The sequence below is a fragment of the Hippichthys cyanospilos genome, chromosome 11 (assembly GCF_059441005.1).
Source record: "Hippichthys cyanospilos isolate Australia breed blue-spotted pipefish chromosome 11, RoL_Hcya_1.0, whole genome shotgun sequence".
Lineage (NCBI taxonomy): Eukaryota > Metazoa > Chordata > Actinopteri > Syngnathiformes > Syngnathidae > Hippichthys > Hippichthys cyanospilos.
In genome coordinates this window covers 22,854,734-22,872,864 of record NC_142379.1, presented here as the reverse complement: position 1 = coordinate 22,872,864, position 18,131 = coordinate 22,854,734, and the positions used below count along the sequence as shown (strand labels likewise).

At 39.1% G+C, this 18,131-nt stretch overlaps 1 protein-coding gene across 3 annotated transcripts in view; it reads right to left on the bottom strand.

Moving 5' to 3' along the window:
- Positions 1-11,199, bottom strand: part of LOC148416369 (uncharacterized) — a 42,424-nt gene extending 31,225 nt beyond the window's left edge. The window contains exons 1-3 of one of the 3 annotated variants that reach the window (XM_088428447.1): positions 11,130-11,199; positions 5,116-5,206; positions 4,903-5,029 (exon numbers count right to left, since the gene is read on the bottom strand). In XM_088428447.1, the coding sequence (XP_088284573.1) occupies positions 4,903-5,029; positions 5,116-5,206; positions 11,130-11,167 (256 nt within the window). In that variant the 5' untranslated portion in view covers positions 11,168-11,199. The remainder of the gene's footprint in view (positions 1-4,902; positions 5,030-5,115; positions 5,207-11,129) is intronic. The other 2 variants (XM_088428445.1, XM_088428444.1) reach the window with 2 other exon arrangements.
- Positions 11,200-18,131: the final 6,932 nt, after the last annotated feature.

The window sequence follows — 18,131 nt, the reverse complement described above, 5'->3', positions numbered from 1 at the left end:
AGCTTAAAAAAAACTAAAACTTCATAGACACATGGAAACTTATGTCTTCAACACCTTTGAAAAAAGTTTTTTTAAATACCATCTAGCGCCGCCTAGTGGTTGATTAAAATGTCATTTTTTACACTTTCATGTATTGTGCTCAGTCTGTTTGAGTAAAACAAATGAACATTGGTCAGAATATCATTAAGACATGGAATATTAAGGTTTTAAAATTTTACGACTTTTTGATAATGGGCGTAGTCTGCACGCCACATCAAAGTCAGATGACTCGCCAAAACGAAAAAAGTGGCTGTAATTGGCCCCAAAATGGCCTTATGAGTGGAAAATAGCCTCTCACTCCCGGCCCGTTTGACCTAAAGCTACAAAAATTTGTAGCCTTATGTAAGACCTCGAGCACTACAAAAAAGTCAGCGCGAGCCATATGCTCAGATGTACAGAAAGAGAGTTATGAATTTTTGAATGTGCACTTTTGGCCCGTTTTTGCTCATTTGCAGGTCCCGAACTGCTCCTTTTTTCTCCCAAACGCTTGACCCGATCGACTTCAAATTTGCTGTGATGTTTTATCTGACTGTCAGGCACAATTGTTCAAATTTTTGTGACGATCCGCAATCAAATATGTTGGGGGCGGGGCTTTATATTATGCCTTTGATGATTACTTTGCCACATGTGAAACAAACCTTTATAACTCAGCTTTACAAGCTTAGAAAAATCTGAAACTTCACAGACACATGGAGACTCAAGCCCTTAACACAAGTGTTTAAAAAAAACTTCAATATCTTGTGAGGCCATCTAGTGGCAAACAAAAATGTCAGTCTGATGTCTCGCCAAAACGAACAAAGTTGCTGTGTTTGGTCCCAGATGGTCTTATCTTGTCTAAACTTCATATATTTGATGGGTTTCCAATGCGGAATACACCTTTCAACATATTTTTTGTTATAGTGCGAGCGCCACCTAATGGCAGCCAAAAATATAGCATTTTTTAAACGTTTTTATGTGTTTAGCTGAGCCCTTTGAAGTAATATCGCTGAAATTAAGTCTGAAAATTCTCTAGACAGCCCTGCTAATCTCCACCAAATTTTACGAAGTTTCGATAATGGGCATGGCCTCTACGACCATTTTCATTCCGAAGCTTTATCTGTCCAGTAAAAGTTGCTGTAACTTGACCCAGATGATCTGATCTTCTCACAATTTCACACATTGGATGAAAATATTCTCCTGAACATATCGACAAAAATATATTCCAGTTTAAAGCTAGCGCCACCTAGTGGCTGCAAAAAAAGTCATTAGTCGAAAGATTACAGTCAATCCTGTTTGGTTTGACCTACAGCTATGAAACTTTGTAGGCAAATGAAGGACTGCAAGATCTACAAAAAAGTTAATAGAAGTGATGTGCTGGGATGTACAGAAAAATTGTTATGAATTATTTTAATGTGCAGTTTTGTCCCATTCTTAGACATTAGCTGGTCTCAAACTAGTGCCTTTTTCTCTTAAACGATTCACCCTATTACCTTCAACTTTGGCATGAATCATTATCCAACTGAGGGGCACACATAGGCCAAATATCATGAAGATCTCTTGACATAAAAGATGGGGGCGGAGCTTCAAATTATGTTTAATATTTCCTTCGCCAAGAGTGACAAAAATCTTAACTCAGCTGTGACAGCTTCAAACCATCTGAAACTTTCCTGGGACTTTAAAAGTCATGCAATAATACAGCTATATGATAAACTTTCAAATGATTTACAGCGCCACCCAGTGGCGGACAAAAATCTCATTTTTTATACTTTTATGTACTGTGAAATGCCTGTTTGACTAAATGAACTCAAAAATGGTCAGAAAAGCTATGACACACTGGAACATTAAGGTTCTCAACTTTTATGACTTTTCAATAAAGGGCGTGGCCTCTATGCCAACTCAAAGTCTGTTGTCTCGCCAAAACGGTAAAAGTTGCTGTAATTGGACTTAGATGATCTGATGTTTGCAAAACTTCATATATGGGATGGGAGTCCAATGTGAAACACACCTACAAGCCTTTTTTTTATCATAGTACGAGCGCCACCTAATGGCAGCAAAAAATTTAGCAAATCCTTAATGTTTTTATGTACTCTGCTGAGCCCCTTGAAGTGATATCCCTTAAATGCCTTCTGAAAAGCCAGTGGCCATGCCTTATGCCCTCCACAAATCAGTACAATGTTTCGACACTGGGTGTGGCCTATATGGCATTGAAAGTCACAAAATTGGAACAATAAAAGCTGCAGTAACTCCACACACATTGTCCCACCATGTCTAAATTTTAGATATTTGGTAATAGTCCTGCACTGAAGTGATCTACAACAAATTTTTCATCATTCATAGTCCTTGTTCATACCCTGACCTGTTCATAGCCCAACGTGCACAGGTCTGCGAGGGCCCTTTATAGCTGCTTGCAGCTCTAGTTATTATTATTATTATTATTATTATTATTATTTAGTGTGCAGAAATATATGTGTAGTGGATGATCTGAGTCTCTGGTGATAGTCCGGGCCAAATGAGTGATGGCTTTATTGTTTGGTTGACAGAGGTCCGTGATGGGCTGGTTAATGATTTTGGATGCTGTGTGTGACCTTGGTGAGCTTGTTTCTGTGGGTAAAGGAGAGCATGTTGATGATCTGGCTGGCTAAGTAGTAGTCCCAGCGCTTTCACAGCAATGTCGTGTCACATGATGTTGAAAGTGGCGACGTGTATGTTTGAAGTCTGTAAATATGTGTGTATCTAAGAGTGCCCTTGAGTTGCCAGCCCAGTCCAGCAAATAGTCTTAAGGCCACCTGATCGGAGGGAGAGGAAAGAGTGTCGTATATCAAGAACTTTTTGGGAGAGTCCTAATAGTGACTGTTTTGGAAGCAGGCCAATAAAGTAGATAGTTTAAATGTTTAAACAACAATGCAAATTTTTATTGGGTACACTATGACACATCACATCTTATATAAACATTATTCAGATGAAATGTTAGTCTTTTGTTTTGTGTCTGCTTTATGCTGCGTGCACACCTAACACGAACGAGGCGAAATAGCGTTGAGTTTTGTATTATAGTCAATGGAGTTCGTGCGACTGGGTGCGATGGCGCGTCAGGCGACTCGAATGGAGCAACGCGAATGGCCGCGCGCAGTCACGAGAGGTGAAATTTCGCCTTTTGCGTGAAGTTTATATTTTTTAACTTTTTTCGCGTTTTGCGTCACGACAGCCAATCAACTTCGGGAACATTCAACATCTCAAGCAGGGGGCAGCAACGAATCATGGCGGCTGCTTTGCGGTCACCGAGAGCTGTCCAACACGACCAGCTGAGCTTTCAATACAAAACGAAGCCAAGCAAGAGCAATCACCTGGCTTGTATAAAGGCAGAAGCGAGAACGTGGGACAACTGGTATGTGCAGCGTTTGCTTCCTTTTTTAACAGCTGAAGAACCGTAGTTAATGTGCTAAGCTAACGATAGTGCAGCATTGTCAGCTCAGTATTTAGCACGGTATTGGCCACTTGATTGCGACATTGAAACTTTTTTTTTTTTTTTGGCAGACGAGTATTGCCGTAAAGCGAGGGACACGCAGTGAAAAAAAAAGAATAAAGGTGCTGCCGGTGAAAATAATGGCTCTGCCACATACCAGAAAAGTGAAAGCTCTTAGCAATGCTCTTCTTTCCGGGTCTACCGTAAAGTGCACAGCAAGTTCGCTCCACTCCCCTCTCCTCTCTTCGCATGACAAAAAAGTGGACAAAAAGTACAACAGCAACAGAAAGCCCCGCGAATGAGCCTTGCAACTCGAATTTTCGTGTTCGGTGTGCACGCAGCATTACAGTTAAGATGCAACTCTTGAGTAAAAACTGTCTGTTGGAGAACTGAAAAAGAAATCACAACCCCTATTGTTGTATGAGAGTCTGTGACTTCTTAAAAGCTAGTAAAAATGTACAAAGTACTATAAAAATCATGTTTTACTAAGTCTACGTGTTTCAACTGTGTTTAACCCTTAGATGCACGAGTGACTGAACCGTACACTTTCATAAGAGGGTCAAAAATGACCCATATTAGAATCAGTACATTTTTATGCCATTGTTGTCATTTTGGTGAAGAATAATCACTTGTATAATATTTAGTATTATATTTAGGACCATGCAAGAATGATTTCATGTTTTCATGAAGTATCATTATTTTTAACTTTTTAACGTTTTTGAAAAATTACCAAGAATAGCAATAGAAAAATGTGAACATCCATTGTGTGTGTGTGCTAAATACTGTACTGTCAGTGCTGTACTATCGTTAGCTCAGCACAGTAACTACGGTTCAACAGCTGTTAAAAAAGGAAGCAAACGCTGCACAAACCAGTTGTCCCAAGTTCTCCCTTCTGCCTTTCTACAAGCCAGGTGAGTGCTCTTGCTTGGCTCCAATTTGTATTGAAAGCTCAGCTGGATAACTCCCGGTGACCACAAAGCAGCCGCCATGATTCGTTCCTGCCCCCTGCTTGAAACGTTGAACATTCAGCTGACTGGCTGACGTGACGCGGCAAAAGGTCAATTTTTTTAACTTCTCACGTCATGCGTAATTATGCACCGCGCGTCGCTCCATCGCGTCGTCGCTAGACGCGTCATCTCGCCCGTCGCGCGAACTCCATTGACAATACAAAAACGTACGCTCTTCCCACACACCCGCATTCCACTCGCCATGCCCCACCATGACAGTTTCCCCGTCAATATGAATTGGATAATTCATCGGCCCAAGGTCAAAATGCATTTGAAGTGTTTCAGAGGGTTCAAACTATTACGTGAAAATCTGCGATATAGAGACAATACAAAAATGTTATATATGGTCGCTATGCATCACAAATTTTCACGCATATCCCTTGTGATTAACAGGGTTTCACCTTACTTCCTACTTACTCTGTGACTGCGAGGGACAGGGTTGTGTCAGTAGTTGCTTGGCAGATTGGAGGCCCTCCAGTTCACAGACCATGGAGTCCAGAACAAAGAGCTGACGCCACACGACTTTCTGCACGCGGCGCCTGTCCTGCATACACATACACGTACGCATATCACAAACATGCACATACACGAAATGGATGTGTGTATTGGTGAGAAGAAAAATATCAAAACCTGGAAGAAGAGGAGTTTTTCTCCTGCAGGGTTCATCTCCTCTTCTTTGTCACAAGCTGCTGGAAGAATGGTGTCACAGTGCTGCAACACACTACACACAAGTGATGCCAACTTCGCAACTTCTTGCTAAATGTGGTGGTTTTCCAACGGATCTTGGTGACTTCTTTGTGAAGAGCAAAACTGTTTTTCCAATTTACTATATAGCTTTGAATATACCATGAATACATTCAAGCACATTATTACTACAGGGTATCTGCACATATCTTAGCAGCAAATTTAAAGACTTTTAAGACCTTTTCAAGTCCACTGAGAGGAAAATTTAGGAGCTTAAGACTCATCAGATGGACACAAATCAGGAGCTGACTTTCCATCCTGACGTGGTTAAGTGGATGTATAAACTGTATATGTACATGTATTTCAGGTAATTTCTAAATTTTGGGCCCACATAGGAATTACAAAAAAAAAGACATAGAACAGTCCTAAAACATTAATCTGTCATCCCTTTTCTAAATGATGAATAAATGCAAGTATATTCAATAATCTATGTATAGAGGGTTTTCACTGACATCACATTGTGGGGAGTAACCGGGATGCGCCGCCATTATGGAGGTACTCGACAAATGGAGTGCAATGCCATCATGTGTATCTTGGACAGATTAAATAAAATTATCAGTCGAAAAAAAAAAAAAAAACCCTTAGCAAAACCTGTCGCTGATGCGAAGGCATACATTGACTCAAAACACAAGAGAAAGCCCGGTATGTAGAAAAATTACAGTTTATCGGGGGTGTCGGTCCATATGAGTTGGCTGACTCATTCTGGATAAACGACGATCTGGCTATTCTTCCCACAATTACATATCCAGATATAGTCAACTACTTGTTTTTTTTTCACCAAGCCCATACACACAGCTCTTAAAGATCTTAAATCCTACAAAGGTTTGGAGGCTTACAACCAGATGGTGTGTGGATGGGTGAAGGAGACGCAACATTTTCAGAAGAATCAGAACAATTTAACTTATTTATGCAACATGTGGTAGCTTGATAATAAGAATTATGCCAATGTTTCTTTATGTCATACCAAAGTCCCTTACATTAAAATAAGCAAACAGTCAGAAAAACACCACAAACAATAAATAAACATTTTTACAAGTTACTGTTACAATGTCATCATTGCATTGCAAACTTTGTTATTAGTTGCTTGCAATCAATATTTTCTTAACTGGAAAAAAAATGAGCGGAACAAATTCGGATGTTGTCCGGATTTTCTCCCCTCAGATCCTGGTTGAGCTTTGCCAACCACAGGTGTCTCCTTTCCTCCGATAATTTCTGGCATTGCTCTCCCTGATTTTTGATCACTTTTGGAAGCCTGTAATAGTCTAAATGTTTTTCTCGGTCTGCCCAATTTGTGCAACCCGAAACAGGGCAATTATTGACCATTTTTCCGAACGATGTTGCAGATATATGTAGTGCCCATGCAGTGTTATGGTACCGAGTAACTCCAAGATGGCTTCTTCCAGGTTTATGACATAGCTGATGACGCACCGTAAAAACCATCTATAGACCTACTGGATTATGACCAAGACAGTTGTTAAAAAGACATTCTTTTATTATTCACCTTGCTTCATGAACGTTTTCTACTTTTATCAGCCATTCCTGATACCTCTCGTCCTCCAACCGTCATTTAACACACACTTTCCCATCGCAAATTGACTGTCACTCTGCTGCTTGAAAACTAGGCTAACCAAACGTAATGCATTGCATTCCTCTTCAGTCACTAAATGATGCAAGTTGCAAGCACGTAGCTTGAGGTGCTGTCCACAGATGGTGCGGTGGTTAAAATGAAAATCAAGCACGAGACCAGACGGATCGGAAAGACATGAAATTTAAGACCTTAACGCTAAAATTCAAGACATTTTAAGACCTTGAAAGTCAAAATAAATATTTCAGACTTTTTAAGGACCCGCGGGGACCCTGTACTAGTAACTCCCATTCAATTCAAAAGTAAAGATGAGTACAGTAAATCAAAATTCTTAAAATGAATAAGCAAAGTGAAGAAAGTTAATTTATTTACAAATCAGCAATCTTGCTCGGGCATTGTGTCAGCTTAGACACTGTGCATCACCTATGTTGAATTCACTATTTAGTGACTGAGTTGATTGCTGTTTGCTAAAATAATTTAGCAAACACGTTTTCAATGGGTAATAATCATCTGTAAATGCATGATTTAATGCCAAACCAAAACGTTATATCAACCGTGAAAGCCTGTTGTTGAATGTTATTGTATGACTGCTTGTTACTGTAATATCCTTGTTTGTTTGTTGCTGACAAAGGACAATAGAAGAAGTGTGCTTGATGTCCGCGCCTTTTATGTATTCCCTTCTCTCTGCACTTGACTCTTATGGAGAGCAGTTTGTTCATGTGTGATGTTGAAATAAAGTGCACCAGTGCCTTATAACTGTGAAGTTGTTTGTCGTGTTAGAGGGTTCATCCGCTGTGGCCAGGCAAAAGGATATAAGCTTGGTTGATGACATAACCATAGATTTTAACACCTGTAAAGAGTAAAACTGAGGCTGCTAAAGAAGTTTATAACATGTGCATTATGTTCTTGTTTCTACTTTTTATATATCATATCTCCTAATAGTTTGCATAGTTTACTCAAAGTTCAAATCCAATGTAGATGCCAAAGGTAATGCAAATCATTGCTATTGACAAGTTTAAGAAATTAAACTTTTTGATGAAGTGCCAAACTACTGAATGTTGAAATAATAAAAGAGACAAATAAAGATGTTGCTTGAGGATTGGATTAAATTTTGTGGGCAATGGTTGCTTTAAATTTGAGTCGAGAGCTAACTATTTCAATGTGATGCCCTATAAATATGTAATAATGCAAAACATAACACTAAATACACATTCCTCTTGCTCGCTCTCGAGCGAATTTATAGATGTGACTCCAGAGAACAGATTGAACATCTCAAAATTACCAAAACTTTCCAGAGCACAAAACAGAAGTGGACTTCTATTCTTTAGGACTCCTGAAGTGAATGACGAAGACAATTTTGGCTGGCTGCCATCAACAGAATCTGCTTGACCCAAGTAAAATGTTTCCCGTTCAACTACAATCGCTCTTAGTTTGTTTTATGTTATTATCTTCATGAAACAAAAACACACACACAGCATACATCAGCATGGAACAATTGTCGTCAATTGTCATGCAATCATTACACTGGGAAATGTTTGTATTCTTTCTTTAAAGGGACACTGTGTAAGATTTAGACCGTTATTTATTTATTTTAATTAAAAAGGAATCAATTAAATCAGAGGCCTCCAACCTTTTGATCACCGCAGACCGGTCAACGCCTTAGATTTATATTGGAGGGGGGGTATGAACTGTTATGATACGTGCACACCAAACGCCGAATCATTCGCCGAATCGCTGCGCTCATTTGCGGGGCTTTATGTTGATGTTGTACTTTTTGTCCATTTTTTTATCTTTACGGTAGATCCGGAAAGAAGAGCATTGCTTTCACTTTTCTGGGATGTGACAGAGCCAATATTTTCACCGACAGCACCTATTTTCTTTTTGGCAATACTCGCCTGTCAAAAAATAAAAGTTTCAATGTTGCAATCAAGTGGCCGAGACCATGCTAAATATTGTGCTGACAATGCTGCGCTATCGTTAGCTTAGCACAGTAACTACAGTTCAACAGCTGTTAAGTGAAGCAAACGCTGCACATACCAGTTGTCCCAAGTTCTCGCTTCCGCCTTTCTACAAGCCAGGTGAGTGCTCTTGCTTGATCTGTTTTGTATTGAAAGCTCAGCTGGCCGTGTTGGATCGCTCCCGGTGACCGCAAAGCTGGCGCCATGATTCTTTCCTGCCCCCTGCGTGAACCGTTGAATGTCCCCGAAGTTAATTGGCTGTCGCGACGCGAAAAGCGGAAAAAGTAAAAAAAAAAAAATTAATTTCACGTGAAATTTCGCTTCTCATGACCGTGCGTGGCCATTCACGTCGCTCCATTCGCGTCCATTGCGTCGCCCGACGTGCATTCACGCAGTCACGCAAACTCCATTGACTACAATACAAAACTCTCCACTTTTTCGCCTCGTTCGCGTTTGGTGTGCACGTACAGTTAAACTAAATCATCTCCAAAACATTATTTCAGGTTCAGCCGACGGAAAATGCCTTTGGGATTGAATGAATTAAGCAGGCATCAACATGCACTGCCTAATGTAAAAAGAAATGTTCTTGTTTTGTTTTTTTTGTATTTGCTTTTTTTTTCTCTGGCAGGATTTAGCACTTTTATTTAATGACACATCGCGTGCAGCTAATTCACTGCACTGAAGCATATTTCTATTTTATATTGTGCGTTATTTTGTACAATCCTTTGATCTTTGGATTAAAGACATTTCACATCAAAGGTAAAGAAGAAACTAGAGAGCTGAAATTTCAATTAGCTGGTGAAAACATGTTAACGTTCAACATGGCACGACCATTTAGTTATCAAACTACCAGAAGGATGCCATCCCTTGGCTAAAATACTTTAAGGATGATATGAAAAAATGACTTTAAAATGGTCAAAATACGGCACATGGGTTAAAGTCAGGTTTTCTCAGCGGATCTGGTGTCACAACATTTTTGGTCCAGTGGCGCGCCCTAGTGGCCTGGCTCACTTCCATTGTGAAAACGTCAACATGCAACATTTTTCTTCAGAAGTTGTTTTCCATTCGGTGTCTGTTTCCGTTTTGGGAAAAGTGTGATATCATTTGTTGTTTTGCTTTCACTTTTTTGTGAACGCAGCATGTAGTACTTGCAGTGTTTCTTTTATTGGGTTTGCATTTTTATTTGCAGTTGTTATTTTTTTGTATTTGCAGTCCTTTTTTCTTTCGTTTGTTTACTTCATTCATGTTTTGTTCATATTCTGTCATTTGCAGCAATTTGCCCAAGTCGGCCACCGTATGAACCACACTGAACTAGTTGCCAGACAATTACAGAAAAACATTCACACAAACAAACACACTTGATGACAATTTAGAGTGCCCAATATACTTAGCTAGAACGAGTAACTGGAGACCCCCCCCCCCCCCATTTTTTTTTTACAAATATATATATAGTATATATGCTATACTGTACACATATATATATATATATATATATATATATATATATATATATATATATATATATATATATATATATATATATATATATATATAGATATATATATATATACACACACACACACACACACACACACACACACACACACACACACAGTTTAGGGAAAAAAGGGACAAACCACTGAAAAAGTCTGAATCAACCCCACAACCTTGGGGCTGTGGAGCAGACGTGCTCAAAAATGTTTCACTCATGTGTAATTTCCTAATGTATTTAAATAATGTCATGTTTTAGGATGATTGAAGATCGATATAAGTCACGCTGGGCAAAACATTCTGGTTACCAAGATAGTAGTCTATAGCGTTTGTTTTGTCATTCGGTCGGAAGCCTCTCCAAGGAGGGTTTGGGTGCGAGATTGTGTCCACTGCGGAGTGGAGGAAAGACTGATGGCTGATCGGATTAGATAAACAATGTTGGCTGCCTGGAAACGTGTATCGGTGACTATTCGATCAGAGGGCATCAGACATGTAAACAGATGTTACGCCACAATGTTATGCATGGCGTTATTCATTGTATCACTTACTACTCATTTAAAATTTTCATGTTTGTAAGAAGATGGAGCAAAAGTCGCTCATGTAGCTGTGACGAGAAACACTGCACAGTTGGGATGAAAAGATTGTCTTGATGTCTTGAAATACACTTTGGAGTAAAAGATTTCTGCATGAACTGTTATATTTCAACGGTTACATAATGCTTACTTTTTTTCGTAGAGTTGCATCTACGTTCACTTATGTAAGATCATAAACCAACAACCAATGAATAATGTTTACGTTTTACATGTTTTGTAAAACAACTGCTACGTGAATTGCCTAGAGAAATTAATATTAATAGTTAAACTTACTTTCGAATGGCTATCATTTCCGCTGTCTTGTCCGACATGTTTGTTTTCAAATCCCCCGCGCGATAGAATTGGTCGCTTTTTGATGACGCCAGCATCACTCTCAGTTATGTCTTGTTTTAACCCTTAGATTCATAAGTGTCAAAAATGACCCGGTGAGGTTGTTTTAATGAAATATCTTTGTAATGAAAAATCGTTATCATTTAATCTTCCCGGTATTCCTCAAAATACATGTTTTTGATATAATTCCGTTTACATTTTTGACATGCCTTTTATACATTTTAAGAAATTGTAGTTTTTGTATAACTACCCCAAGTTTCCATAAGTGGGTCAAAAATGACATGCATTTTCTATGGAATCCAATGGGAAACTTTGATTCTTATCAACTGTGGCTGTCAGGAATAAATTAACTGTGGACCAAACAGACTATATCAAAAGTGTCACCCCTCAGGAAGAGTATTTTACACAACAAGAGCAGATACGTGTAAGTATTATCTTCATATAATATTGTATGTGTGTCTTTCAAGACTGTTATTATTGTTTATCAAAAACTACCCGATGTTGTAACAGGCTAACACTAGCTAGGGTTAGGGTTAACCCTTACCCTAAAAGTAAATTACCCAGCAATAGAACAATGTGATCCATCGTGTATGTTTGTTAGAATGTGTGTTTGTATATGTGTAACTGTCCAGTCATTGACAGTTCCTCTTTTCCCTTTTTTTTCTTGTCTCATCACTGTATGCTGTTCAGACAAATTACCTGTTTCTGGCTGTGATCATTGCACACAGGTAGAGTGCTACTTGAGGGTTAGGCATGCCCTAACCCTAAGATAGCCAACATTACTATATGTATTGTGTGTGCGTGCATGTGTGTGTGTGCGTGCGTAAGGGAGAGTGTATTCATTTATATAACTACATATTGATCTATTGAAAACACTACTCATCCAAGGTGTCATGGCTGCTAGATACACAATTGAAAAGGGCCTACAGATGCTGGATGATGAAGAGGCAATAAAAGGGTTGGACTCCGAGTCTGAAATTTCTGATGATGTGGACACAGACTATTGGGTCAAAGGATCAGTGCCATTTTTTTTGTTCCTCTAGAACTGACTCAACGGACGAAATAAACTTTGTAATTTGAGAAAATTAAAGATCAAATAATATTATAAAATCAATTCAATGGCCACTGTAGAGGCTTCTGGCGTTTCCATGAGCTGCACGCAAAGCTGGAAAAGGCGTCTCCAGAGTTGCCTCGAGCGATGGCACATGAGAAGCCACGAGCTGTCGTTCATTGTGCTGCAAGCAAAGCCCGACGGGCACTCCCTCTTGTAATTTGGAGACGCCCTGTGAAGGTTGGCAAAGAAATACCGTTCATTCGCCGGAAGAGAGCGATGTTGTATTGAAACATAACCTAATTTTGTTCTGTTCGATTTCTATATTTTGTATTTCGGTTGAAATGGCTACATATTATTTCTAAGTCCACGGGAGCAATAGTGTTAATTTATGGATGGTTTTCAATCCGTCAACTAGCAGAGTTTATTTAGGGTCGCGAAAGGGGCTTCCGGGTAAATCATTAACGCTGCTGTCATCAAGTCAGACGTGACGGCACGCGCATATTCATTGAAGACGTAAAGTGTTTCCAGCTTTGTCTATCTTTAGCGGCCCAAAGTGATATGTATGAGTTTGGTTTATGTTTAAATGCATATTATGTTGTCCGTAGCTGACATCTGTTTTGTATGTGTCAGTTATACGGTGTGAACTGTTGCAAACAAGTGCACTCAGTAATCATCAGTACGAAGAACCTTGGTGTCTCTCCCTTTTTTTTTGGACAAAGCCGGCATACGCCCCGTCGACCAACTACCCAATGACTGCAAGCAATGGCCGACATACCAAAACATCAACTACATCAACTAAATTAAAACTAAGACGTTTATCAACACGCATAATTGTGTAAAGACGAAAACATTTACACGTATGTTAGCCCTGTTTTATTCAGCCTGTTTTTTGACGCGTTTCCACTCATTCCCAGTTCATCCGATTCACACCATTCCATTTTCATATGATCCTAATTAATTGTGCGACGACTGCTTCCATTTTCCTCATTCCCAATATTTACAGATTTCCCACAATTCCCTGTTTTCCACGGCAAAAATCCCATTGACTTAACATTGGGTGATTTTACATTTGTTAACAGCTTTCACATTTCATATTTTCAATATTTAGCTCATTCATCTCGTTTTAGGGTTAGGGTTCCCATCATTCCAGTAATTTATACATTCCAATATTTTCCCATAATTTCATATTTTTCACCCTTTAATATTTCACAATTCATTTTCAATTTCATTTTCACAATTCATTCCCAACGGGAGACTCAACATTTCACAAGTTGAGCTTTCCAATTTCACATTCCTAATATTTAACTCATTTCATTTCACCTCATATATCATTTCCACCATTCCAATAATTCATAAATATTATTTACCCATAATTCCATATTTTTCACCTTTAATTGTTCATGAATAATTCGGAATTGCAACTCTGGAGACGCCTTTTACGGCTCTGCGTGCAGCTGGTAGCAACTCTGGAGACGCCTCATCCGGCTTTTGCAAGCAGCTCATGGAAACGCCAGAGGCCTCTACCGGCCATTGCATGTCAGAACTGAAAACAAATGTGAATAAATGATAAAACAGTCCACAATAAATGAGTTACAATACCAGTACATTCAAAATACTTAAATAAAAAAATTAAACAACGAAACATATTTATAACTAGAGCTGCAAGCAGCTATAAAGGGCCCTCGCAGACCTGTGCACGTTGGGGTATGAACAGGTCGGAGTATGAACAAGGACTATGAACGATGAAAAAGTAGTTGTAGATGACTTCAGTGCAGGACTCTTACCAAATATGGTGTATTCCGCATTGGAAACCCATCAAAAATATGAAGTTTAGAAAAGATAAGACCATCTGGGACCAAACACAGCAACTTTGTTCGTTTTGGCGAGACATCAGACTGACATTTTTGTTTGCCACTAGATGGCCTCATAAGCAATTGAAGATTTGTTTAAACACTTGTGTTAAGGGCTTGAGTCTCCATGTGTCAGTGAAGTTTCAGATTTTTCTAAGCTTGTAAAGCTGAGTTATAAAGGTTTGTTTCACATGTGGCAAAGTAATCGTCAAAGGCATAATATATAGCCCCGCCCCCAACATATTTGTTGGCGGATCGTCACAAAAATTTGAACAATTGTGCCTCACAGTCAGATAAAACATCACAGCAAATTTGAAGTCGATCGGGTCAAGCGTTTGGGAGAAAAAAGGAGCAGTTCGGGGCTTGCAAATGAGCAAAAACGGGCCAAAAGTGCACATTCAAAAATTCATAACTCTCTTTCTGTACATCTGAGCATATGGCTCGCGCTGACTTTTTTGTAGGGCTCGAGGTCCTACATAAGGCTACAAATTTTTGTAGCTTTAGGTCAAACGGGCCGGGAGTGAGAGGCCATTTTCCACTCATAAGGCCATTTTGGGGCCAATTACAGCCACTTTTTTCGTTTTGGCGAGTCATCTGACTTTGAGGTGGCGTGCAGACTACGCCCATTATCGAAAAGTCGTAAAATTTTAAAACCTTAATATTCCATGTCTTAATGATATTCTGACCAGTTTTCACTTGTTTTACTCAAACAGACTGAGCACAATACATGAAAGTGTAAAAAATGACATTTTAATCAACCACTAGGCGGTGCTTGTAGGTATTTAAAAAAACTTTTTTTAAAGGTGTTAAAGTCATAAGTTTCCATGTGTCTATGAAGTTTTAGATTTTTTTAAGCTAGTACATCAAAGTTATTAAGGTTTATGTCACTCTTGGCGAAGGAAAAATTGAACACATATTTTGAAGCCACGCCCCTATCATAATTGTCAGCGGATCTGCACCAAATTTTGCCCAGTTGTGCCCCTATGTGTGAATATTGACCACAGCAAATTTGAAGGCGATTGAGTAAAGCGTTTAGGAGAAACAAGGAGCAGTTTGGGACCTGCAAACGTCCAAAAATGGGCCAAAAATGCACCTTCAAAAAATCATAACTCTTTTTCTGTACATCTGAGCACATGGCTCACGCTGACTATTTTGTAGGTCTCTAGGTCCTACATATGCCTAAAAATTTTCATAGCTCTAGGTCAAACGGGCCGGGACTAGGTGCACTTTTTCGACCTTAGGTGGCGCTGCAGAGCCATTTTTTTTGCATTGTTTTGGGAAACACAAAAATATCCAATTTTTCACCGGGCCCGACAAATGTGCAAATTTTGGTGACTTTTCGTGCATGTTTAGGCCCTCAAAAATGGAAAAGCGCTGCACAGTAAATAATAATAATAACTAGAGCTGCAAGCAGCTATAAAGGGCCCTCGCAGACCTGTGCACGTTGAGGTATGAACAGGTCGGGGTATGAACAAGGACTATGAATGATGAAATAGTAGTTGTATATCACTTCATTGCAGGACTCTTTCCAAATATGTAAAATTTAGACAAGGTGGGACAATGTGGGTGGAGTTACTGCAGCTTTTATTGTTCCAATTTTGTGACTTTCAATGCCATATAGGCCACACCCACTGTGGAAACATCGTACTGATTTGTGGAGGGCATAAGGCATGGCCACTGGCTTTTCAGAAAACATTTAAGGGATATCACTTCAAAGGGCTCAGCAGAGTACATAAAAACATGAAGGATTTGCTATATTTTTTGCTGCCACTAGGTGGCACTCGTACTATGATTAAAAAATAGGCTTGTAGGTGTGTTTCACATTGGACTCCCATCCTATATATGAAGTTTTAAAAATTTCAGATCGTCTAGATCCAATTACAGTAACTTTTTACTGTTTTTGCGAGACATCAGATTTTGAGTTGGCATAGAGGCCACACCGTTTATTGAAAAGTCATAAAAGTTCAGAACCTTAATGTTCCAATGGGTCATAGCTTTTCTGACAATTTTTGAGTTCATTTAGTCAAACAGGCATTTCACAGTAAATAAAAGTATAAAACATGAGATTTTTGTCCGCCACTGGGTGGCGCTGTAAATGATTTGAAAGTTTATCACATAGCTGTATTATTGCATGACTTTTAAAGTCCCAGGAAAGTTTCAGATGGTTTGAAGCTGTCACAGCTGAGTTAAGATTTTTGTCACTCTTGGCGAAGGAAATAGTAAGCATAATTTGAAGCTCCGCCCCCATCTTTTATGTCAAGAGATCTTCATGATATTTGGCCTATGTGTGCCCCTCAGTTGGATAATGATTCATGCCAAAGTTGAAGGTAATGGGGTGAATCGTTTAAGAGAAAAAGGCACTAGTTTGAGACCAGCTAATGTCTAAGAATGGGACAAAACTGCACATTAAAAAAATTCATAACAATTTTTCTGTACATCCCAGCACATCACTTCTATTAACTTTTTTGTAGGTCTTGCAGTCCTTCATTTGCCTACAAAGTTTCATAGCTGTAGGTCAAACCAAACAGGATTGACTGTAATCTTTCGACTAATGACATTTTTTGCAGCCACTAGGTGGCGCTAGCTTTAAACTGGAATATGTTTTTGTCGATATGTTCAGGAGAATATTTTCATCCAATGTGTGAAATTGTGAGAAGATCAGATCATCTGGGTCAAGTTACAGCAACTTTTACTGGACAGATAAAGCTTCGGAATGAAAATGGTCGTAGAGGCAACGCCCATTATCGAAACTTCATAAAATTTGGTGGAGATCAGCAGGGCTGTCTAGAGAATTTTCAGACTTAATTTCAGCTATATTACTTCAAAGGGCTCAGCTAAACACATAAAAACGTTTAAAAAATGCTATATTTTTGGCTGCCACTAGGTGGCGCTTGCACTATAACAAAAAATATGTTAATAGGTGTATTCCGCATTGGAAACCCATCAAATATATGAAGTTTAGAAAAGATAAGACTATCTGGGACCAAACACAGCAACTTTGTTCGTTTTGGCGAGACATCAGACTGACATTTTTGTTTGCCACTAGATGGCCTTATAAGCAATTGAAAATTTTTTTAAACACTTGTGTTAAGGGCTTAAGTGTCCATGTGTCTGTGAAGTTTCAGATTTTTCCAAGCTTGTAAAGCTGAGTTATAAAGGTTTGTTTCACATGTGGCAAAGTAATCATCAAAGGCATAATATAAAGCCCCGCCCCCAACATATTTGTTGGCGGATCGTCACAAAAATTTGAACAATTGTGCCTCAGAGTCAGATAAAACATCACAGCAAATTTGAAGGCGATCGGGTCAAGCGTTTGGGAGAAAAAAGGAGCAGTTCGGGACCTGTAAATGAGCAAAAATGGGCCAAAAGTGCACATTCAAAAATTCATAACTCTCTTTCTGTACATCTGAGCATATGGCTCGCGCTGACTTTTTTGTAGGGCTCGAAGTCCTACATAAGGCTACAAATTTTTGGAGCTCTAGGTCAAACGGGCCGGGAGTGAGAGGCTATTTTCCACTCATAAGGCCATTTTGGGGCCAATTACAGCCACTTTTTTCGTTTTGGCGAGTCATCTGACTTTGAGGTGGCGTGCAGACTACGCCCATTATCGAAATGTCGTAAAATTTTAAAACCTTAATATTCCATGTCTTAATGATATTCTGACCAATTTTCATTTGTTTTAGTCAAACAGACTGAGCACAATACATGAAAGTGTAAAAAATGATATTTTAATCAACCACTAGGCGGCGCTAGTAGGTATTTAAAAAAACTTTTTTTAAAGGTGTTAAAGACATAAGTTTCCATGTGTCTATGAAGTTTTAGATTTTTTTAAGCTAGTACATCAAAGTTATTAAGGTTTTTGTCCCTCTTGGCGAAGGAAAAATTGAACACATAATTTGAAGCCACGCCCCTATCATATATGTCAGCGGATCTGCACCAAATTTTGCCCAGTTGTGCCCCTATGTGTGAATATGGACCACAGCAAATTTGAAGGCGATTGAGTAAAGCGTTTAGGAGAAACAAGGAGCAGTTTGGGACCTG